The 24,391-nt window shown below is 47.5% G+C and overlaps 3 protein-coding genes and 2 pseudogenes across 3 annotated transcripts; 2 read left to right on the top strand and 3 right to left on the bottom strand.

Annotated features, from left to right (window-relative positions):
* Positions 1-1,775: 1,775 nt before the first annotated feature.
* Positions 1,776-2,825, bottom strand: LOC146579488 (mannose-1-phosphate guanylyltransferase catalytic subunit beta pseudogene; annotated as a pseudogene).
* Positions 2,826-2,981: 156 nt separating this feature from the next.
* On the bottom strand, positions 2,982-3,456 carry LOC146579487 (coiled-coil domain-containing protein 12 pseudogene; annotated as a pseudogene).
* A 322-nt stretch (positions 3,457-3,778) lies between these two features.
* LOC146579486 (uncharacterized) lies at positions 3,779-4,114 on the top strand. Its single transcript, XM_085267964.1, has one exon. The coding sequence runs from the start codon at positions 3,779-3,781 to the stop codon at positions 4,112-4,114; it is 336 nt and encodes a 111-aa protein (XP_085124090.1).
* Positions 4,115-12,510: 8,396 nt separating this feature from the next.
* Positions 12,511-14,889, top strand: LOC146579485 (uncharacterized). Its single transcript, XM_085267963.1, has one exon. The coding sequence runs from the start codon at positions 12,511-12,513 to the stop codon at positions 14,887-14,889; it is 2,379 nt and encodes a 792-aa protein (XP_085124089.1).
* A 7,364-nt stretch (positions 14,890-22,253) lies between these two features.
* LOC146579484 (keratinocyte differentiation factor 1-like) lies at positions 22,254-24,206 on the bottom strand. The gene has a single exon (XM_085269312.1). The coding sequence runs from the start codon at positions 23,902-23,904 to the stop codon at positions 22,777-22,779; it is 1,128 nt and encodes a 375-aa protein (XP_085125438.1). The 5' UTR covers positions 23,905-24,206; the 3' UTR covers positions 22,254-22,776.
* Positions 24,207-24,391: the final 185 nt, after the last annotated feature.

Here is a 24,391-nt window from a genome sequence, read left to right as displayed (position 1 = left end):
GAGGCTGGTATTGAGGCACATGAAAACTCACCTTCCACCAAATCTGGAGCTGCTACAGTTTGCCTACTGCCCAAACCGCTCCAGAAATCATGCCATCTCGTCTGCTGTTCACCTTTCTCTCTCCCATCTCAACAAAAAGGACACTTATGTCAGATAGCTGTTTAATGACTTCAGCTCAGCATTCAACACTGTCATTCCCCAGAGGCTGGTAAAGAAGTTGGATCTACTGGGAATAAACATCACTCTCTGCAACTGGATCTTGGACTTCCTAACTGACAGGTCCCAGTCTGTCTCCATAGGAAATAACACAGACTGAGTACAGGATCACCACAGGGCTGTGTGCTTAGTCCACTGCTGTTCACCTTGCTAACACATGACTGTACTGCACAGTACAGCTCAAATCACATGATCAAGTTTTCAGATGACACAACAGTGGTGGGTCTCATCACCAACAACAATGAGTCTAAATACAGAGAGAAGGTACAGCAGTCTGTCTTCTGGTGTGGTTCCTGCAAGTTTCAAACATGCACTAGTGCAGCCACTGCTTAAGAAACCTGGCCTTGATCACACAGTTTTAGCGAACTATAGGCCTACTTCCAAGCTCCCTTTACTTTCCAAGGTTTTAGAGAAAATTGTTTTTAGTCAACTGAAAGATTTTGTAGATGATAATGGCATCCAAATTTATTTGCCCCTGAAGCAGAAGGGTGGCATCTCCATAAAACCTCTCACAACATGCCTAGATGACATTAAAGCTTGGTTGGCTCTAAACTTTTTAAATTTTAATGAAAAGAAAACAGAGTTGTTGGTGTTTGGACCCAGTGGTCCCTGCGAGTCCTTCTCTGTAGATTTGGGACCCCTGGAAGTTTATCTTAAACCTGTTGTTACTGATCGTGGTTTTAAGTTGGATGGTGATTTTAAATTGGACAACCAAATCAGAGCAGTGGTGAAGTCCAGTTTTTATCATTTAAGGCGACTGACAAGAGTAAAATCTTTTCTTTCAAGGCAGCACCTTGAAACAGTGATCCATGCTTTTATTTCTTCGCGCCTGGACTACTGTAACGCACTTTACGTGGGGGTCAGTCAGTCATTGCTCTCAAGTCTGCAGCTGGTTCAAAACGCTGCTTCATGACTCCTAACAGGAACTTTTAAAATAGAGCATATAACCCCTGTCCCAGCCTCACTGCACTGGCTCCCTGTGTCTTTTAGAGTTAATTTTAAAATTCTTATGTTCACAGTCTTGCCCCGCCTTACCTCTCTGAGCTTCTTCATCTCCACACACCCTGTCGGTCTCCCAGGTCAGCTGCCCCTGGAGGTACTGAGATCCAGGAGGAAGCTCAGAGGGGAGCGGGCCTTCTTTATCGTGGCTCCAAAATTATGGAATAATTTGCCCTTGCACGTTAGAGAGGCCCCTTCACTGTCCAATTTTAAATTGCGTCTGAAAACCCACTTTTATTCTTTGGCCTTTAACCTCAGTGAGACTTAATTTTCCCTTGAAATTAAATTATCGTACTTTCCGGACTACAAAGCGCACCTGAATATTAGCCGCACAAGCTAAAATCAGGGGAAAATCCTGTTTTGTACCTACATCAGCCGCACCTGACTAAAAGCCGCAGGTGCTTTAATGTTTACTTACCATATGTAAGAGAATATGCACAAAGGGGATTGTAAGGAAAGAGATGGCTGTTTGGGAACACATCCCTTGTATTAATATTTTGAAAAACAAGTTACTGGTACATATTTGCATAACTTTTTACATATATGTACAAGTACCGGTAATTACAAGAACGAAACATGTACTCTGCTTTATAAACGAGTAACAAATGTAGTTGACAAGACTTCACTCCTGCTGATCTGCCAGATCATTCTGTTCAAAGTATCTGGCAACAAGACAGATGAGCAGGTTGAGGGCGGGCAGTTTATCATCTTCCTGGCTGTCCAGCGTGCTGCGGAGCTGGGCGCATCTCCGTGCAAGCTGTCTGATGGATGAGTGAGCTTGACGCTACATGACGATTCGCGGCTCCGGGACTGACTCGTTGATGGATTTGTGAGGCAGGACGTTGGCACCGTTCAGGTAAAGCTCGTCATTGACGATCACGTCCTCCCCCAGCACCGTCACATTCTCCATACGCACCCACTGGCCGACTGACGAGCTCCACCCCACGATGCAGCTCTCCAGCCACGAGTGCGATCGGACCCTTGACCCTTTCAGCACCGTGCACCTCTTTATCCTCACGCCATCCTCCACAACAACGCCGGCGCCGATGGTGACATTCGGGCCGATGGTGCAGTTCTCCCCGATCTGTGCTGTGGGATCAACCAAGACGTTGCCGAGGAAACCGGGGCCTGTGCGTAATCTCTCAGGTGCGTGTTGTCGTACTGACTGGAGGTACATACACATCCCTGTCAGGAAGTCTTTAGGCTGGCCGATGTCCATCCAGAAACCTTGCAGCTCCATGGCATACAGCTGTCCCTCCCCTGCCCTGACAGGAAATATTTCTTTTTCAATGGATGTTGGTCTCAGCTGGATCCTGCTGAGCATGCTCGGATTGAAGATGTACATGCCGGCATTAATTTTGTTGGAGACAAAGACCTGTGGTTTCTCCACAAAGCGATGGATCCTCCCGCTGTCCGCCTCATACACCACCACACCGTACTTAGAGGGCTCTTCCACCCGTGTTACCACAATGGTTCCCTCCTTGCCGTGGTTGCGGTGGAACTGCAGCAGATCTTTGAACGGAAAATCACAGATGACGTCGTGAGTTGAAAACGAAGAACGGCTCACTGTCATCATTCAGAAAACAAAAAAACATATACAGAATGTACTACAAGGACAGAAGCTATGACTTGTCTGAAGACCTGACAGGAAACACTGCTTTACTCCGTGCACAATTAAATCATCCACCTCTGTATGCACAACCCAGATGTGACTGCTGCAGTAAATCTTGGGCATCTCTGTTTAGTCTCCTTGGTTTCTGTCCCATCTTGGATTCAGTCTGAATCTCCCGCCTCTGCTCCGATGGCTCCGGCCAACTCCTCTTCATGGCAACGCAGACAATCACGGATGAGTTCAGCAATGGCTCTCTGTGTTCTCCTCTCCAACTTCTCCAGTTTCTTTGCCACATCGCGCTTTAGATCCCAGTCTGGTTTTCTTGGGGCAAGATTGGCTAAATCCACTTCCTCAATGATGGGCTCTGGATTATAATTTACTTTATCTTCCACTGATGCTGGATTGGTCTTAGGCACCGGTATTTCCTTTAGCTCTTCATCCTCTGGAGCGTAATTCCTCAATGTCAGTTCTCTGTGTTCCTCTTGAGTGGCCTCTTCTAATGTGGCTTTTTTGCTCTCTGGCTCACAATCGTCCTGCTCTCGCCCATGAAGCTGTTTCTCTCTTAGCGCCTTTAGCCTCTCCTTCCTCTTTAGAGCCTGCTCCTGCCGAGTCTTGCCGTGTCCACTCATTTTGACAGGTTCTTTTCTTCGTAGTATCGAGACTAAGAGAAAATGTGGCCCGATCAGCTCAAAACCTCGCTTATATTTCTGCAGGGCGCGGGCGGATTCGTCAGGCACCAATCGCAGAGAGGCTTGCGGCAGCGCGCAAATTCAATGCACTTTTCTCCAATGAGCAGCACACACCGAGGCGGGGCGATGCTACACGTGGAGCCCGTCACCAATCACGAGCCGGAGCGGCACCGCGTCACAGCCAGTCACACACTTTAAGAGCAGCGAGTCTCCTCTGTTCGCTACATTTTCTGCTCTTGTCACAGGGGGAAAGTGAGGAAGAATGGCACGAACCAAGCAGACTGCTCGCAAGTCTACTGGTGGTAAAGCCCCCAGGAAGCAGCTGGCCACCAAGGCCGTCCGTAAGAGCGCCCCGGCTACCGGAGGCGTCAAGAAGCCCCACCGTTATAGGCCTGGTACCGTGGCTCTGCGAGAGATCCGCCGTTACCAGAAATCCACCGAGCTGCTGATCCGCAAGCTGCCCTTCCAGCGCCTGGTGCGCGACATCGCTCAGGACTTCAAGACCGACCTGCGCTTCCAGAGACATCCAGCTGGCTCGCCGCATCCGCGGAGAGAGAGCTTAAGCTGCACGCTCTCCTACCAACAACGGCTCTTTTAAGAGCCACCTCACTCACACCAAGAGCTCGCTCCTTTATTCTTATTCTTAGTATAGTTTTTAAAATTGAATCTTATGCTCACACTTCAATCTTCATGCTGTTTCTATTCCTGAAATTACAGTTGGCATCAACATGGAATTCACTGACTTCAGTTACGAAATTTATATTTAATAAAGTATTTTTCAAAGAAACCTGTTAGTCACTTGAACTCAAGTTCACTCATAAAATGTGTCCTTCATAATAACGTTACAGGCTATGCTAGGCTTTGGCCCACATCAGTCTGAAACTGTATGTAACCATGAATAACGTGTTTTGGAAACTAACTGCACAACAGGCAGCACTATTAGTTCTCTCAGTCTCCCACAGTAGCATTTCCAATTTTGATTGAAACTGTCAGAGAAAACGGCAGCCTCGAGCAGGCCAGGATATTGGTTTACAGAGGCTGTTAAAAGTATGTGTCTAACGTTAAAATGTTGGTGCCACAATAATTTCATCCTAATGGTGCTGACATATTCATAGGGTTAATTTTTGAGACAAAATATGAGGTAGTCATGATTTTGCAAATATTCCACCTTGGAGTGCACTTTGCACAAATTGTTTTAATAATGGTGTAGTGGTGGAGTAATGGTGATACAAGAATCACAGGTGAAGTTGGATGATGACTTGGTGGTTCATGACTGTATTTGAAGCACATGTGTGACTGTATGTATGTGGAATGGCTCACTGTTATTCATCAGGTGACAGAGGCAGCTCTGCCATGTTGTAGCTCGGACAGAGGTGAAGAGGCGAGGTCACAGGTGACTGACTGATGATTTGGTGCTATAGATTAACTAGTATTTATTATCATGACAATTGTTAGGCTGCTGATGTAAATTGTTTCATTAGTGTATATTTGACAAAGAATCTGAATTGACATGTCTCACTTTTTATATGGCACGAATCCATGTGTTATTTTGTCAGGTAGCAATATGTCCTAGTGCAGTCAGAGGGGAAGAGCCAGGCCCAAAGGTGAGGCACATCAAGCACACAATAATTTTAATCTGAGGATAAAACGCATGTACTGAGGCTGAAAGAAGCTTCAGTGCTCTCACAAGACTAAAAAGATGGCTAAGGTCAACAATGACTCAAATGAGATTAAACAATCCTGATGTATGCCATGTCCACCAGGAGAGTCTGGACAGTATAGATGTAAAACAAATATGCCAGCAGTTTATCTCAGTTAACAAGAGGAGCAGGCATGTGTTTGGCTCCTTCACATGGACATTGAGTTGTTGTGTGGGACACCAGTAGTCCATGTCTTTTGCTGTAACAGTAGTTCATGTTGAGAATAAAACATCCCAGCTCACTGATTTGATCGGGGCAATATTGTGCCTAAAATGTTGCATCGTTTTGCCGAGAGATCTTTTGTGGTAATCGTAGCTAAGTGGTTTTATGGACAAAAACCACCAGGTTATTCAGTGTTCCCTTAGTGCTAATGTGTTAGAGATGTTGGTGCACTATAACTGAACTAATGTTGTTAAGTCCTTAAAGTCATATTCTTTTATTGTCATGACTGTATTTGAAGCTATTTTTATTTTTATATGATACCTGATTGATATGGAATATGGCTGAAGTAAACAAAAGCCTAAAATACTTAGTCAGTCATTTGTTTAATAGTAATTTAACATTATATAATTCACATATAAAACTATGAACTGTAATTTTAAATGATTTAAAAGCATGAAGAATAGCATATGTAGGCAAGTATATTTCTCCTTTTTTTTTTCTCAAGAAGCGACAAAAAGGAAAAAAGGAACAGGGCAGGGTTCAGTGGTTGAATCATCCGTCCCCACCAATGCCAAAACCAAATCTACGCCCTTGCTATGTGTTGTAACCAATGACTATGATGTAACTGTACAAAGTGTGTCAGTCTTGTCAGCCCACTAGCCCAGACACCGACCAAACCCCTACCCCCAGGTTTAGCTGGTTTCAGCTTCATGTTTGTTTTCTTTTTTGTCCCTGTCAAGTTTGTGCATCTTAGTCTCTGTCTCAGTGTTTGTTTCCTGTTTTATTTCTGTCTTATTTTGGCCCTTTGTGCATTTAAACCCTTAGTTGGGAATAAATGTGGATTTTCTGCTTCAGAAGATAAAGGTCAGTTTTGCGATTTATGAAGTTTGCCCTTTAATCTGGATTTTGGCTCAGCTTCCAGCTACACTGTGACATAACTATGGCAATGATGAGATACAGATCTCCAGTGAAGGTGTCACCATGATGAGCAAAGCAAGGCTTCATGAAAGATTTGAAGTGTTTGTGCTTGTATTGACGATTCAAAACAATCTGAAACCATCTCCACAGTGGCACCTGCTGGACAATTTGGCTATTGTCATCTCTTGATCATATTCTCTGAAATGGTGACACAGACAAGTTCTGCACAACTCCAAACAAAACCACTTATCATACCAGACCATCCATAACTCTGATCATCACATTTTGGAGAAATCCTCAAAGAAACAAGGCACCTTGCCTTTTATTGGATAGTAATAGTGAAAATGAAGAGTAAAGTGCAGAGGAAGAGGGAGACGGGGAAGACATGCAGCAAAGGGCCGCAGGTTGGACTCGAACTCAATTCGCTGTTTTCCACTGAGCTAAACTGGCCCCCGTGTTTGGTTGACTTTTAGGTTTTCTAGCACTTCTAGTTTTACTAAACTGAAAAGTAACTGAAAACGGCTAAATCACCAAAACACACACTTCACAGAGGAGGAGCAAGCAGCCACCAGACAAAGCTCACCAAGGTGGGAGAGTTGACAGGACACACCCACACAAGGTCATTAAAAATTCCCCTCTCGCCCCTGCGGGCGGTCTATCGTTTAAGGTCCTCTACCAGAGGCCTGGGAGCTTGAGGGTCCTGCGCAGTATCTTAGCTGTTCCTAGGGCTGTGCTCTTCTAGAAAGATCTCAGATGTTGATCCTGGGATCTGCTGGAGCCACTCGTCTAGCTTGGGAGTCACTGCACAAAGCACTCTGATTACCACTGGGACCACTGTTATTTTCACCCTCCACATCTTCTCTGAGCCCTTGGTATTTCTCCAGCTTTTCGTGTTCCTTCTTCCTGATGTTGCTGTCATTCAGAAGTCCCACAGGATCTTAGCTCGGTCATTCTCAACTACCTTCAACTCTCCCAGTTTGACTTCCAGGCCACACTCAGCACAGATGTTTCTGTATACTAAGCCGGCCACTTGGTTATGGCGTACCGTGTAGATGCCTGCTAGCACCTTGCACCCTGCTGTTATGTGCTGCATTTGTCATGAACAGGCTGTGTGCTGGCATTGGAGGACCCAAATGCAGACTTTGGCTATGTTCACACTGCAGGGGAAAGCGCATCAAATCTGACTTTTTTGACCCTATGCGACCCATATCCGATCATGGTATGACAGTGTGAACAGCACAAATCCAATATTTTCAAATCCGACCCAGGTCACTTTCGTATGTGGTACTGAATTCGATACATATCTAATGTTTTAGAAAGCGACTGCTGTTTGAATGGCCATGTCACCTTAAATCCGTCTTCTACTTCACTGACACAAGACAGACGCCAATTATCAGCGCCGGAGAAGAGCCCGAGAAGACATCGTGAACGCTTCCTGGCCATCCCGTGTAGATGTCAGTGAAACTGTTGGGAAGACAATGTTGGAGAAACATGAACATTTTATTTGTACTGTATAATCTGCAGATTCTGACAGAAATCTGCAACTTTCCTTTGAAGCACTGCTCCTCTAAAACAGCAATAAGGATAATTATTAGGCCATATGTAAATAACAAAATAACTTTAAAACTTAAAGCAAAATTGGGAAACGTAAAGTCTGAAACAAGTCTTTATATTAAGGGCCATCAGTCAAACAATACTGTTTGGTCTGAGTCTAAACAGAGCACGTTGTGTGTGACGTCTTCTTTTGCGCACGCGGGCCGCTTTGAGGGTTCACACTAGAGTGTGTTTGCTGTCACATTTTATTTGTAGTGTGAACAAGCAGACAAAGAAATCGGATTTGATCAGAAAATCGGAATTGAACATTAAGACCTGCAGTGTGAACGTAGCCTAACAGAGGCGAAGAGTAAACAAAAAAAAAAACCCCAAAGCTTTATTTGCTGGATGGGAGCTACACTAGAAAATAATATAACCTAACACACAGCAAGGGAAACATGGGGCTTAAATATACTGAGGGATAATGAGGGAATGAGACACTGGAGGAGAGCACAGCTGGGAGAAATGAAACGTGACGGGACCAAGGGGAAGCAAAACTTGAAACACTGGCATGAGACAAGGGAACGTCAAAGTAAAACAGGAAGTATAACACAAAGATGTGGACTTGACATTGAACAAAGGGAACACGGAGCACAGAGACAGGAGTGAAAGAAGACATGACTGATTGGGGAACAAGATAATAAACATGAAGACTGAACTAAACCTACCTAACTGAGAACTGTTTCAGGCAAAACCCAGCAGACTACTGTGTTTATACCAAGGAGGCAGGACATGGCAAGGTGATCACCTGGGTGGATAATTGCAGCTGGCAATGAAAAGGTAATGAAGGATGTGAAAGAAATGCTTTCAGTCCGATTTAAAATGAAAGACTTGGGCAGACTTCAGCATTTTCTGGGTATTGATTTCACTCAGTCTGAGGGATGTATAACAATGTCACAAGAAACATATGTCAATAAGATACTGATGAGGTTTAACATGCAGAACTGTAAACCCAGAGTAACTCCCTGTGATCAAAGGTGAGAGATGTGAGGACGTATAGAGAGGCTGTAGGCAGTCTTATATACCTCACATCAGGTAGTAGAACTCTCAACGTCAGAACTCCATATGAGTTTTTCTGAGTTGTTGTGGGATGGAGCGGTAGGGGCCATTAATTTGTCTTGTAGTTGTGCCAGACTTTCTTTAATACAATTTAAAATTTTCCACAGATTACACTACTGTAAAGAAAAACTGTCAACATTTTACCCAGATAAATTTGATGATAAATGTAACAGATGCTCACAGATACCTTGCAATCTTACTCATATGTCCTAGGTTGTCTGAATTTTGGCATCAATTCTTCAAAATAATTTCAGATACATTGGGTATAAAATTGATTCCGACTCCACATATTGCTATATTTGGAAAACCACCAAATAACCTTCATACTACAACTATTCAAAATAACCTTATTGCCTTTGTTTCTCTCATCGCTAGAAAAATAATTTTGTTGTTGTGGAAATCATCTCAGCCACCATTAATTAAAGTCTGGTTACAGGATATCTTAGGACTCTTAAAATTGGAGAAGATAAAATTCTCCATCAGAGGCTCATCCAATATATATATATATTTTTTTTTACTCACTGGAAACCATTACTTAAATACTTAGAAAAGTAGAACTCTCTCTGTAGTCCACCATATGACAGTGTACAAATTGTTCTGCTATTCCCGGCAGTGGCTGTTCTACCTTATAAGAATGCTTTATTTAAAGATATTCCAGCATTATTAATTTGTTTCAACCGCTGAGCAGGGATTCAGTAATATTAATATTGTTACTACTCTTAATATTTGTTAAGATTTATATCAATATTTAATAATGTTAATATTAAACTATAAGGATACGCACTACTATCTTATTGTTGATTTCTTGTTCTTGCTTTTTTTTGTATATTTTGTATGGGTTAATTCATTTCCTCTGTAACATATTCATTTTTACATTATTGGGAGGGAGTGGGGGTATTCAGGTACTCATCCCATTTATGTTTTTTTTTATATGCTATAAAAAAGAAAAAGATCATTTCTATATGTACCTATGTGTATTATGACAGTTTGGTATTGAAAAATAAAAGAAAACAAAAAGTGTAACCGGTTTTCCTTCCTCTGTGTCTGGCCATGACTGATTAGTCCCAGCTGTGTTCACACCTGTTACCCATCTCCTCGTTACCCTTCATGTGTGCCCTCTGTTCTTTGTCATGTTCTCCATAGTAGCTGTGCCATAGAGTGTCTTTCATGTTCTCTCAGTTATATCTGGTTATGAGTGCTTCAGTTGCCAAGATCTGAGTTCAAGTTTATCTTTTGTTTGCTTCTTTTAGTGTTTTGTCTTGTACTTTGCTTTATGTAATTACTATATCAAAAAAAGCTGCCTCTTTGAGTTAATATTGTCTCAGAGTCCTGTATTTGGGCCCTACTCTAGCCTCCAGCACAGCTCACCATGACACTTAAACTGTGTTTTGTCTGCTGAGCTGATCTTGAATGATCAACTCTCACAACCAATTTGGTCTTTTATAATTACAACAAAATAAAAGTCCTGCCAATGTCACAAAAAAGGAGGGAGAGATACCTGATAAAAATCAGTTCTGCCCAAATTTCATTAGAACATTGACTTTGCGACAAGAGGGGACAGCATGTTAGACCTTGTTTACTCAAACATTCAGCATACAAGGTGCTGCGAGATCGATCAACTTCAGACCAGACAACAAACGACGGAGGCTCCGGAAAAGTGCAATCAAACGATGAGTTTTATTATCACAGGAGAACAACCAACCGTCAGCATACGGATTGTTTTGCTCTGACAAGAATACATTGGGTTCTGGTTTTATAGGATAAAATATCACACCTAGGTCAATACAGTTCAAAAATACATGGTGACAGACGGGCAAAAGTTCAACTCGTGCAGACAAGGGTACATCACATACACTTTTAATAACCATAAACCGACATATAACTTCTCTTTTCTACATTACTTGCCTTTTAAGGTAATAACTTCAGGTCTTGGCATCTCTGAGAGCTAATAATGGACCCTCGTCATTAATCACTAAGTAGAGTACTTTGCAGCCAGTCTCAAACTGAAGTGGAAGACGCTTAGGCCTTCGCTCAGACCTGCTACTAGATTAATATGTGTATCGTAAGCGTGCATGCAATTAACCTGCTATGTTCTCATCTCCCCTCAGCATGTATCATCTGGACCTTCTCACCAGTGAAGCTTAAAACCTTCTAGAATGGAACATCAACTCTTAACCAAGCACATTTATGCATTGTGTATAAAATGAACTCAACCTGTAAAAAGAGAAAGGTCAATGTGATGACAGACATATTCAATGCAATTTTATAAACCCTGCAGGAAATATTACTGATAAATGATACTGTAAAACATATTATTAATACATTCTTCATAAGGCAGATTATATGGTAGCAATAAAAGAATCTCTGAATCCCAACAAAGGCTTCACCCCTCCCCCAGATTGGACAATCTTAAATACACCACTGATCTATGCATCAAAACTACAAAAATCACCCGAGTGCCAAAGAAGTGCCACTGTTTCCTGCTTCAATGACTACCAGCTGGTGACACTTACACCCATCATCGCAAAGTGCTTTGAGAGGCTGGTATTGAGGCACATGAAAACTCACCTTCCACCAAATCTGGAGCTGCTACAGTTTGCCTACTGCCCAAACCGCTCCAGAAATCATGCCATCTCGTCTGCTGTTCACCATTCTCTCTCCCATCTCAACAAAAAGGACACTTATGTCAGATAGCTGTTTAATGACTTCAGCGCAGCATTCAACACTGTCATTCCCCAGAGGCTGGTGAAGAAGTTGGACCTACTGGGAATAAACATCACACTCTGCAACTGGATCTTGGACTTCCTAACTGACAGGTTGTCACGGACCCAGCTCTGGAGGACTCGGGGTCCGTGAGCAGTTTTGACTCACCTCCCGTTGATATTGTTGTTATTATTATTTTGGTGATGTGTGTGTTTTTCTGCACTGTGCTGTGTTAGTCTGTGTCCCACTCATATGTATAGGTAGGGTATGGGTGTGTATGTCTGCGGGTGTGGCTGGAGGATGGAGCTCAGCCACCTGCAGGCCTGAGGGGTGTGGCCCTGCGGAAGGACTGGCCACACCTGAAGTTCATGCCACACCTGTTGGTGATCAGGGCTCGTCGGGGGAGCTACTTAGGAGAGAGTTGGAGCTCCCACCGGCGCGGGATCATTAAGCTAAGACTCCAAGTCAGTGTGTAGCATTAGGAAGTGCGGATCGTGTGTGTGTGTGTGTGTGTGTGTGTGTGTGTGTGTGTGTGTGTGCGTGTGTGCGCGTGCGTCCGTGCGTGTGTGTGCGCGCGCGGGTTCAGTGTTTAACGGCTGCTTCTGTATTGTCCTGCAGGTGAAACGAGGGACCAGAAGGGCAGCACGCACAGGGTGTGCAGTAACACAACAGCGGGGAGCACGAGCACGAGCACAGACGTCGGAGGGAAGCACGCACACGGGGTTCGAGGGAGCAACGGGGAGTTATTGTGTTTACAGCTTTCCACTGTAAATAAAGAGCACTGTTTGCATCGCAGAGTCTGCGTTTTGGGTCCTCCTTTCCCCACATCCCCACGGTCTGCCCTCCAGACCGTGACAGAATGATCTCGCCAACCACCATGGACCCAGCAAACTCAGGAGTTGCCACGGAGGAGAGATCTCTCGCGCAGCTATGGGATTACTGCCGGAGCGTGATCCAGGCTGTAGACCCATACAGGAGACACCTACAGGTAGTGTTCCTTGACAATTACCTCACATCCACTACCCTCACCATGAACATTTTGGACATTAACAAACTTAGGCAATTGATCACTAGTTTAAGGGAGAGCTCGAGTTTTGAATTATTTGGCTTGGGTGGCCCGAGCACGGACAGTTCGGCTGCTCTCCTAGAGACTCTTGCCGCTTGGTTTTTCACGCGTCGGCGGAGGGCTTTCCCGTCGATGCTCGCGGCACAATCGTTTGATCCGCCATTACAGAAGGCATGCCGCACTCTCCACCGCCATTCCATTACGCCTCAACCTACTCCTGCGGTTTCAGCCCGGTCAGCTGGCAACGGACCGACAGCGCTCATTACCGCAGTGAGTAAACCAGACTATATTGTTTCAATAATAAACCCTGTCATGTACGATCAAAACACAGATGAACAGCGGATTTCCATGCACGCGGCCCCGCCTTCACGGAGGAGAAAGCGTCCTCGCAAGCAGCGTTCAACCACATCCACACTCACTCCTGTGCTGGTCGAAGACTCAGGACCAGCGGCTCTGGACGCCACAGTGAGTAAAATGGACTCTGCCGGTGTTATGAATTCCCTTCCTGTAAACACGACAATAGAAACTGTTTGCTGTACCTCCAAAGACTCAGAAAATGTTCCCTCTGAGACTGTAAGCTGGGAGCTGGGGAGTTCCGAGCATACAGACCCAAATGACTTTTTGGCTCAGTCTGACCGTATGGAGACGGAGGTTCTCCCCAGGGCTTCCCCAGAGGCCAAACTGGAGGTCTCAGTTGCCTCTGGACCCCTGGAATTTGTTGAGCCAGCTGTAACATTTTCATCCTCTCCACCCTTCATAATAGCCATCTCACCCTCACCTCAGCCTGCTGCCCAGCTGGTAGCTCAGTCTTCAGTCCAGTCAGCCTCTCACCTTCATCCTCAGTTGGAGGTCGATATGCCGGCTGGACCACCTCTGCCATCATTTCACCCATCTGTCCCTGCATCGCTGTCCAGTCTGCCGGGAGTAGCTGCCACACCATCGTCGCCTCCGCCCTCTGCAGCCACTTCTTTACCAGAGTTCCGTCCGACTGCAGCAACCACAGTACTCTCGGCTTTGCTGTCCGCATCACCTACTCTACCTTCACCTTCCCCACCTGCGGACACCGCGTCACCATCTTCGCCTCCGGATCATCCATCTGTGGCTGAAGCGCAGCCGGAGATGCCCGCACGGCCAGCTGTGGAGCCCTGCGAGCCGGCGCAGGAGCCCGGAGAGCGGGAGGCGGAGCAGGAGCTCAGAGAGCGGGAGGTGCCCGCACGGCCAGCCGTGGAGCCCTGTGGGCCGGAGCAGGAGCCCGGAGAGCGGGAGGAGCAGCTCAGCGAGGCGGAGCTCAGAGAGCGGGAGGTGCCCGCACGGCCAGCCGTGGAGCCCTGCGAGCCGGAGCAGGAGCCCGGAGAGCGGGAGGAGCAGCTAGGCGAGGCGGAGCTCAGAGAGTGGGAGGTGCCCGCACGGCCAGCCGTGGAGCCCAGCGAGCCGGAGGAGGAGCAGCTCAGCGTGCCGGAGGAGCTAGGCGAGCCGGAGGAGCCCGCACCGCCAGCTGCGGAGCCCTGTGAGCCGGAGCTGGAGCAGCTCAGCGAGCCGGAGATAGGCGAGCGGGAGGAGCTCAGCGAGCCTGTGGAGCCCGCGCTGCCACCGGAGGAGCTCGGAGGTCCGGAGAGACCCGCTCAGCCTGAACTGGAGGTCAGCGAGTCAGATGGACCATCACGTCTAGCGCGCCCTCCACGCCAGCTACGCCCAGCGCGTCTGTGTCAGCAACCGGCGCGTCATCGACCGGCATGTCATCGGCCATGTACCACACCTCGCTGTTGTTCACCGGAGCTGCGCTGCCGCCACTGGATCCCGGGCAGGCCGCCTGGGGAGGAGCGCCGCCGCCGTCGGACCCAGGGCAGGCCGCCGGAGGAGCAGCAGCACCGCCACTGGATCCCAGGCAGGCCGCCTGGGGAGCAGCGCCGCCGCCGTCGGACCCGGGGCAGGCCGCCGGAGGAGCAGCAGCGCCGCTACCGCCACTGGATCCCGGGCAGGCCGCCTGGGGAGCAGCGCCGCCGCTACTGGGCCCAGGGCTCGCCACCGGAGGGGCAGCAGTGCCGCCGCCACTGGAGCAGTGGCAGGCCCCCAGAACTGTTTTGCTGCTGCTGCCGGACCCGTGGCCGTCCGCCGGAGCTGCAACGTTGCCGCCATTGGACTCGAGGTAGGCCCCCTGAACTCTTTTTGTAATGATGGGCCGCCTGAGACTGTTTTGTGGCGTTTTTCCTTTTTTGCTCCGTTGCAGGGGGTGCGGTCGGACTTTGGATCTGTGACCTTGGGGGGGTTGTTTCTTTTGTGGTTTTTGGTTCTGGCCCTCCGTCCTGGACCCCCGCCGCCCGCCCTGGGTTGGTTGTGCTGTGGTTTTTGGTTTGTGTTTTTGTTTTCGGGTCGTCGGGAGCCGACCCTTAGAGGGGGGGTACTGTCACGGACCCAGCTCTGGAGGACTCGGGGTCCGTGAGCAGTTTTGACTCACCTCCCGTTGATATTGTTGTTATTATTATTTTGGTGATGTGTGTGTTTTTCTGCACTGTGCTGTGTTAGTCTGTGTCCCACTCATATGTATAGGCAGGGTATGGGTGTGTATGTCTGCGGGTGTGGCTGGAGGATGGAGCTCAGCCACCTGCAGGCCTGAGGGGTGTGGCCCTGCGGAAGGACTGGCCACACCTGAAGTTCATGCCACACCTGTTGGTGATCAGGGCTTGTCGGGGGAGCTACTTAGGAGAGAGTTGGAGCTCCCACCGGCGCGGGATCATTAAGCTAAGACTCCAAGTCAGTGTGTAGCATTAGGAAGTGCGGATCGTGTGTGTGCGCGCGCGGGTTCAGTGTTTAACGGCTGCTTCTGTATTGTCCTGCAGGTGAAACGAGGGACCAGAAGGGCAGCACGCACAGGGTGTGCAGTAACACAACAGCGGGCAGTGGCATTACTGTACAGTATGGAGTGCATAATGTTAAAGTTCCAGTAGTGAAGCTGAGGTGTCTATGACGTGTTCAGCAGTCTGATGGCCTGGTGGAAGAAGCTGTCTCTCAGTCTGCTGGTACGGGACCGGATGCTGCAGAACCTCCTTCCTGATGGAAACAGTCTGAACAGTTTATGGCTGGGGTGACTGGAGTCCTTGATGATCCTCCCCGCTTTCCTCAGGCACCGCTTCCTGTAGATGTCTTGGAGGGAGGGAAGCTCACCTCCAATTATCCGTTCAGAGCACCGCACTACTCGCTGGAGAGTTTTGCAGTTGTAGGCGGTGCTGTTGCCATACCAGGTGGTGATGCATCCAGTGAGGATGCTCTCAATGGCACAGTGATAGAAGGTCCTGAGGATGCGGGAGCTCATGCCGAATCTTTTCAGTCTCCTGAGAAAGAAGAGGCGCTGCTGCGCCTTCTTCACTGTTTTGTTTGTGTGTACTGACCATGTAAGATCCTCAGCCAGGTGTACGCCAAGGAACCGGAAGCTGCTCACTCTCTCCACAGTAGCGCCGTTGATGGTGATGGGGGTGTGTACTTCTCTGCACCTCCGGAAGTCCACTATCAACTCCTTTGTCTTTGCGACGTTGAGGGTGAGATGGTTGTCTTGACACCAGTGGGTCAGGGCGCTGACCTCCTCCCTATAAGCCGTCTCATCACCATTGGTGATAAGACCCACCACTGTAGTGTCGTCCGCAAACTTCACAATGATGTTGGAGTTGTTAGTGGCTGTGCAGTCGTAGGTGTAGAGTGAGTACAGGAGAGGGCTCAGTACACACCCCTGTGGAGCACCAGTGTTCAGTGTGATGGGGGATGAGGTGATGTTGCCCAGTCTGACCACTTGGCGTCTGTCAGACAGGAAGCTAAGGATCCAGCTGCAGAGGGAGCTGCTCAGTCCTAGATCCTGCAGTTTCCTGTCCAGCTTCGAGGGAACGATGGTATTGAATGCTGAGCTGTAATCTACAAACAGCATTCTCACATACGTGTCTCTCTTCTCCAGGTGTGACAGGGCAGTGTGTAGTGTCAGGGCTATGGCATCAAAATCAGAATCAGAAAGGGTTTTATTGCCAAATGTTGAGCAGGTTTATAACATTAGGAAATTGCTGTGGTGCTTCAGTGCAAACATACTCTCATAAATTACGCTAAAATAGACATTAAAATAAAAATAAGAATAAGAATTAGAAGTGCTAAGTAGATAGATATATACATGATATATACATGAGTGCAGGTGGTGATCAGTGCCAAACATGGAATGATGCAGTGAACACAGCGTAGGGTCATGTGTTAGTGGTGGGAACAGTCATATGGTTATTGTTCATGTGTCCAACAGCAGAGGGGAAGAAACTGTTCTTATGGCGAGAGGTTCTGGTGCGAATGGACTGGAGCCTCCTGCCCGAGGGGAGCAGGTCAAACAGACTGTGTCCAGGGTGAGATGGGTCAGCTGAGATCCGAGCTGCACGCCCCAGTGTCCTGGAGGTGTACAGGTCCTGCAGAGATGGGAGTCTGCAGCCAATCACCTTCTCAGCAGAGCGCACAACACGCTGCAGTCTCTGTTTGTCCCTGATAGTGGCTCCAGCGTACCACACGGTGATGGAGGAGGTGAGGATGGACTCAATGATTGCAGTGTAGAATTGCATCATCGTCCATGTTGGCAGGTTGAATTTCTTCAGCTGCCTCAGGAAGTACATCCTCTGCTGGGCTTTCTTAATGACGGAGGTGATGGTGGGCTCCCACTTCAGGTCCTGGGTGATGGTGGTACCCAGGAAGCGGAATGAGTCCACAGAGGTGATGGGGGTGTCAGTCAGGATGATGGTGGGGAGTGGGGCTGTGTGCTTCCTGAAGTCCACAATAATCTCCACTGTCTTCTGGGCATTCAGCACCAGGTTGTTGTGGCTGCACCAGGACACCAGACGTTCAACCTCCCTCCTGTAGGCAGACGCATCCCCGTCCGAGATGAGTCCAATAACGGTGGTGTCATCTGCAAACTTGATTAGCTTGACAGAATGGTGGGTGGAGGTGCAGCAGTTGGTGTACAGGGAGAAGAGCAGAGGAGAAAGAACACAGCCCTGAGGGGAGCCGGTGCTGATGGTCCGGGAGTCCGAGACATTCTTTCCCAGCCTCACATGCTGCTTCCTGTCCGTCAGGAAGTCAGTGATCCACCGGCAGATGGGATCAGGCACATTCATCTGGGAAAGCTTGCCTCGGAGATGGTCTGGAAGGATGGTGTTGAAGGCAGAGCTGAAGTCCACAAACAGGATCCTGGCGTAGGTTCCCGGGGAGTCCAGATGCTGCAGGATGAAGTGTAGGGCCATGTTGATGGCGTCATCTACAGACCTGTTGGCTCTGTATGCAAACTGCAGGGGGTCCAGGAGGGGGGCCGTGAGGGTCTTGAGATAGGAGAGAACCAGGCGCTCAAAAGACTTCATGACCACAGATGTCAGAGCCACGGGTCTGTAGTCATTTAGTCCAGTGATCCTAGGTTTCTTGGGGACAGGGATTATGGTAGAGGACTTGAAGCAGGCAGGCACATGACATGCGTTGAGTTGAAAATGCCAGAAAACACTGGGGCCAGCTCGTTTGCACAGTGTCTGAGGGTGGCAGGAGACACACCGTCTGGGCCGGGAGCTTTTCGAGCATTCAGACTCTTAAACTTCTTCCTCACACCTTCTTCATGAATATGAAGAGTTGTGGTGGGAGGAGGTGGTGTGAAATCCTCTTTTGTGTGGGGTGAGGAGGGGGTGTTGTAGATAAAGTGTTTGAAGGTGGTGATGGCTCTATGGAGGGGGGAGAGGTGGGGGAATGAGTGTCCAAAGTGTCTCTATTGTTGGGGCCGTTGGAGGTGTGAAGGCTGCCTGATGGCTTGTCAAAACGGCAGTAAAAGTCGTTGAGGGTGTTGGCCAAGAGCAAGTCATCAGTGGAGTGGGGGGTTTTAGGCTTGTAGTTGGTGATATTCCTAAAACCTTTCCACACAGAGGCCGAGTCATTCTCTGAGATCTGCTGCTGCATCTTCTCAGAGTGCTGGTGTTTAGCAATGTCCACTTCTTTAGTGAACCTGTACTTGGCCTCTCTGTAGCAGTCCCTGTCTCCGCTTCTGAACGCCTTTCTCTTTTCCAGCCACAGCTTTTTGAGTTTAGGAGTAAACCAGGGTTTTTCATTGTTATAACTCACCCTGGTGCGTGATGGCACAATGCTGTCCTCACAGAAGTGGATATAGGAGGTGACAGTGTCCGTAAACTCGTCCAAGCTGTTAGAAGCAGCCTTCATTGTGTCCCAGTCTGTAGACTCCAAACACGTGCGAAGCTCCTCCACAGCCTCGTTGCTCCACAGTTTTGTAGTCCTCACGACAGGTTTGGAGAGCTTCAGCCTCTGTCTGTACGCGGGGATTAGGTGGATCATGACGTGGTCAGAAAGTCCGAGTGAAGCGCGGGGCACCGCGCGATAGGCCCCGCTGATCGTGCTGTAACAGTGGTCTAATGTCCTCTCCTCTCTGGTCGGGCATTTAATATACTGCTTGTATTTGGGAAGCTCATGGCTCAGATTCGCTTTGTTAAAGTCCCCAAGAGCAATGATGAGAGAGTCCGGGAATGTCCGCTCCATGTGCAGTATCTGCTCCGTGAGTGTGCACTGAGCTGCCTGCGCATCCGCATCTGGCGGGATGTAAACAGCGGCCAGGATGAATGAAGCAAACTCCCGCGGAGAATAAAACGGTTTGCAGTGAATAAAAAGGTATTCCAGAGAGGAAGAGCAGTGCTGAGCAATCACTGTTACATCTGTGCACCAGCCACACAGTTTTAGCGAACTATAGACCTACTTCCAAGCTCCCTTTACTTTCCAAGGTTTTAGAGAAAATTGTTTTTAGTCAACTGAAAGATTTTCTAGATGATAATGGCATCCAAATTTATTTACCCCTGAAGCAGAAGGGTGGCATCTCCATAAAACCTCTCACAACATGCCTAGATGACATTAAAGCTTGGTTGGCTCTAAACTTTTTAAATTTTAATGAAAAGAAAACAGAGTTGTTGGTGTTTGGACCCAGTGGTCCCTGCGAGTCCTCCTCTGTAGATACGTGGGGGTCAGTCAGTCATTGCTCTCAAGTCTGCAGCTGGTTCAAAATGCTTCTTCATGACTCCTAAAAGGAACTTTTAAAATAGAGCATATAACCCCTGTTCCAGCCTCACTGCACTGGCTGCCTGTGTCTTTTAGAGTTAATTTTAAAATTCTTATGTTCACAGTCTTGCCCCGCCTTACCTCTCTGAGCTTCTTCATCTCCACACACCCTGTCGGTCTCCCAGGTCAGCTGACCAGCTGACCCTGGAGGTACTGAGATCCAGGAGGAAGCTCAGAGGGGAGCGGGCCTTCTTTATCGTGGCTCCAAAATTATGGAATAATTTGCCCTTGCACGTTAGAGAGGCCCCTTCACTGTCCAATTTTAAATTGCGTCTTAAAACCCACTTTTATTCTTTGGCCTTTAACCTCAGTGAGACTTAATTTCCCCTTGAAATTAAATTGCCGTACTTTCCGGACTACAAAGCGCACCTGAATATTAGCCGCACAAGCTAAAATCAGGGGAAAATCCTGTTTTGTACCTACATCAGCCGCACCTGACTAAAAGCCGCAGGTGCTTTAATGTTTGCTTACCATATGTAAGAGAATATGCACAAAGGGGATTGTCAGGAAAGAGATGGCTGTTTGGGAACACATCCCTTGTATTAATATTTTGAAAAACAAGTTACCGGTACATATTTGCACAACTTTTTATGTACAAGTACCGGTAATTACAAGAACGAAACATGTACTGTGCTTTATAAACGAGTAACAAATGTAGTAGTACATAACAATAACCTACAGCACACCAGAAAAAACGATTTGGCCTACCTTTTAGGCTCAGGTGCAGTAACATGGCTTTAACAAGAAGAAAAGTCAGTCATTCACCACCATCTTTCTCTTCTTCCTGCGCACTAAAACCACCAAAGTCCTCTTCTCCAGTGTCGGCTTTCAAAACCAAAAAAATTCACGTTGTCAGTGTTGGAGTCGAACACCCTCTGAAGGGCCGTGGCGGTGTCCTCATCTCCATCAAGCAGCAGTCCAGCCCTTTGAAATCTGTTGGTGATCGTGGATGTTTTCACACTTCTCCACTCTGTCAGATGTACAGTCCTTTTCGTTTCATAAATTTGTGACACCAGAATGGCCCACCTCTGAAATTTTTTATCTTCATTTCGTTGGCTTGTAGTCGGATCTGCACACCTGAAACACCTCACCCGTTTGCTCTTTACAATCATACCTTCATAGTACAAGACATCACAACACTTCTTGTTTTACTATGAAACACTATCAGAAAAGAAATAAACCTTTAAAAGTTATCACCCACATTTAAAAACATTATATTAAAAAAACAACAAACATGACTGAAAGTATTACATTTATAGTTGCAAGGTATTATCTCTGTATGAAATATTGAGTTCTATTTTTATTTTTTGAAAGCCTACACTGGCTGTTTTAGTGGAAGTACACGTATAGGTTAATGATACCTAGCCAATATAATCCACTCAAAATGCTCTACAACCTAACCTGACTAAATCTAGGCCAAGTGAGCTGATATTAGGTGATTTCAAAGACACATTTTACTCCAAGCTGAACCCATACAGCTATTATTTTAGCATGTATTGATTTCATTACTGATTTCATAACCAATTTGATTTGTGTACATTTGAACTAATGGAGCTCTGTAGAGTTAAGGATGCTGGGAATTCCTTTTTTTTTTTCAAAATATAGCCTTGAGGTTTACTTCTTGACCTCACCGATTCTTTGGATATCCCAACTGGAGGAGAGGCCGGGGCTGCCCTGTATCCCCCTCCTCAGTAGTTTTCCTCTAATTCTATTGTTTATCTGGCTGAGGCAGCTTTTACTCATTTTACGACAGGCAAACCCCCACTGTCAATACATTCTTCGATCCATACAGAGTTACACACCAAAGTTTATAGCTAAGCCAACTAATCTGCCACGTCAGAGGTCAGGGTTCAGCAACTTAATGTAATTCTTGAGAGCTTTAAGGTCGCATGAAATGCTCTGAGAACACAATGGGGTGAATAGCCGCATTGAGACCAGGATGCCCAGGTTCGAATCCTGCTCAAACCCACTACTGTCCTTAAAACAGGGGTTAACTAAGCGTAGATGTAAGTGACTTTGCAAAATGTCCCAAATTTAGCAGCAGTGGTGCTGAACATGTTGCTAACAGCTCCACATTTTCCTCCCTCTGTACCTGGGTAGTTCCTGCAGCACCAAAGAAGTCCACCTGTCCCTCTCCTCACGTTGTTATGATTTCCTATTGTGTTTGACAAGGTTTGTGATCTTGCCACATGTGTCATGTACCACGTGTTGTCTGTTTCCATGAGCGTAGAAACTGCTTTAATTATCAAGCGAGTGAACCATGATGAGTGTCTACAGTTGTAGTTATGAAGCTAATAATTGGTGACATCCAATTTATTCTAAATTAGTAAGATGAGCAATGAGGTTGAACAAGGCACAAGCCTTAACCACTCAGGAGAGACAGAGCTTTTTGCTTTAGTTTTATTTTGACTTTATATTAAGACCGTCTATTCTTGTCTTGTGAATAAAACAAACACACTGCTTAAGCACTCATGATAGTATATTTTGAAGGTGGATTTCAGTCCCTGACTATGTAAGACGACATGAATGAACATACATTTCAAAATAAATCACAATGCATAAGCTACATTTCACAGTACACAAAATGTTACAGACACAGTAACAGCAAGAAGAATCTTTGCTTAGAGGGAAGTGTTTGGCTCTTAAAAGAGCCTTTGTTTTTGGTGAAGCAGAGCGCTTTGCGTTTACTTGGCCTTCGCTGGCTTCTCGGTCTTCTTGGGCAGCAGCACAGCCTGGATGTTGGGCAGCACACCACCCTGAGCGATGGTGACTCCCCCCAATAGGGGGGGAGAGTCTCCTCAGTGGGCCTTTTGCTTGAAAACAGCAGGTAGTAGCTGGACCACTTAAAGGCAGAAGTACAACCACTCGGGGTAAAAGGTGCTCAACTTGGTAACAGCGGGAGGATGAAATAGCCCATGTAACTGGCTACATCTCATTGTTTTTGTTTGACTTTTAGAGAATCAGAGGAGCGCCTGAGGAGTAGGTTTCAGTGTCGTGGTGGTACGCTGAGTAAGCCGTAGTAGTGCTGGAGGAATATGTTCGCCCGCTGTAATTTCTCATCTTTCTCGCCAGCTCGTCTAATGGCGTCTGCTCCGACACTTTCACCTCTGGAAAATCACTGCTCATGAAGGTCCCATCCCTCCTGCTGTTATGATGCTGCCCGGTCGACGGGTAGCCCTTGTTCCTTTTGCCCTTCCGCGTGCTGATGCGGATGACCCCGTGCACCAGCTTGCACTCGGCCTCTTGCTCCTCCAGGTTGTAGTCCTGAGCGATGCTGTAGATGAGCTCGCTGATCTCGTTGGTCTTGCGGGAGAAGGAGGAATCAGAGGTGCACTTGGCCAGCTGGTCAATCTGATGCAGGGCGTAAAGCTCCAGCAGCTTCTTGGTGATCAGAGAGTCAATGTCTTTGTCGCTCTGCTCATCCAAGTCGTAGTCTTCGTAGGATATAAGGCTGGTGCTGCTGACCGGCCGCTGGTTATCCCCTTTACCAGATGCGCGACCCCGTTTGGGGTCAGCAACTGGGTACTTTACCTTCTGACCTGCTATGTGCACATCTGGGTAACGGAAACTGTCATTCAGGGGCAACCTGGGGGTCTTGGGCTGCTTATTATTGGGCTCCAAAGACATGCCAGGGGTTTTCACAGCTATGCCGTTAGGAGGTCGAGGGTCACCGACCGTTTTGGGGGTATGGTCTGTGGAGCTCTCGTTAACGGGGAGGCAGGGCTCCCGGGTGCCATAAAATCCACAGGTGAGAACAGAACAGATAAGAGCCTTACAGCTACTCCAGCCCATGGAGGCACAGGACTGCCTGCTGCTCGGCACGCTGTCTGCCGACCCCGGAATAAATCCTATTGTCTCTGAACCCCTTCCTGTGCCGTTTCGAGGGTGGCTTCTTCCTCGACCATACCTGCCCTCTGAATAGCGGGAGTGGTCACATATTTGCTCCCCATGAGGATCCTTGTAGGAGTCTTGGCTGGTTGTGCTGTCCCTGGATATAGTCCGGTTGGGTCGATGGTTGTCTGCCCTAGAGCAAGAGTTAGGGTACTTGTGGCGTGGAGCCCCTGTGCTGTGGCCAGGCATGGCTCAAAAAGCTCCAAACGGAGAAAACAAAACCACCTACAGATTTTTAGGTTTGTGTACTTCAGCAAAGTTTGCAAACCCAAAACAGAGTCCGGCAGTCCGAGGGGAAAAACACAGCTCAGCAGTGTCGTTTGTCTTTCAGTGAAAAGACGTTTACAGTCTTGCGTTGCTGAAAGTCTCCCAATGTTTGGCTAGGTTCTTTTCTTCGTAGTATCGAGGCTAAGAGAAAATGTGGCCCGATCAGCTCAAAGCCTCGCTTATATTTCCGCAGAGCGCGGGCGGATTAGTCACGCACCAATCGCAGAGAGGCTTGCGGCAGCGCGCAAATTCAATGCACTTTTCTCCAATGAGCAGCACACACCGAGGCGGGGCGATGCTACACGTGGAGCCCGTCACCAATCACGAGCCGGAGCGGCACCGCGTCACAGCCAGTCACACACTTTAAGAGCAGCGAGTCTCCTCTGTTCGCTACATTTTCTGCTCTTAT

Source organism: Mchenga conophoros, linkage group LG3 (genome assembly GCF_057382185.1).
Source record: "Mchenga conophoros isolate Kocher_MC1m ecotype Shallow Benthic linkage group LG3, M_conophoros_male_GT1.1, whole genome shotgun sequence".
NCBI lineage: Eukaryota > Metazoa > Chordata > Actinopteri > Cichliformes > Cichlidae > Mchenga > Mchenga conophoros.
Note: the sequence above shows the minus strand (reverse complement) of the source record. Positions and strands in the feature narration are given on the sequence as shown.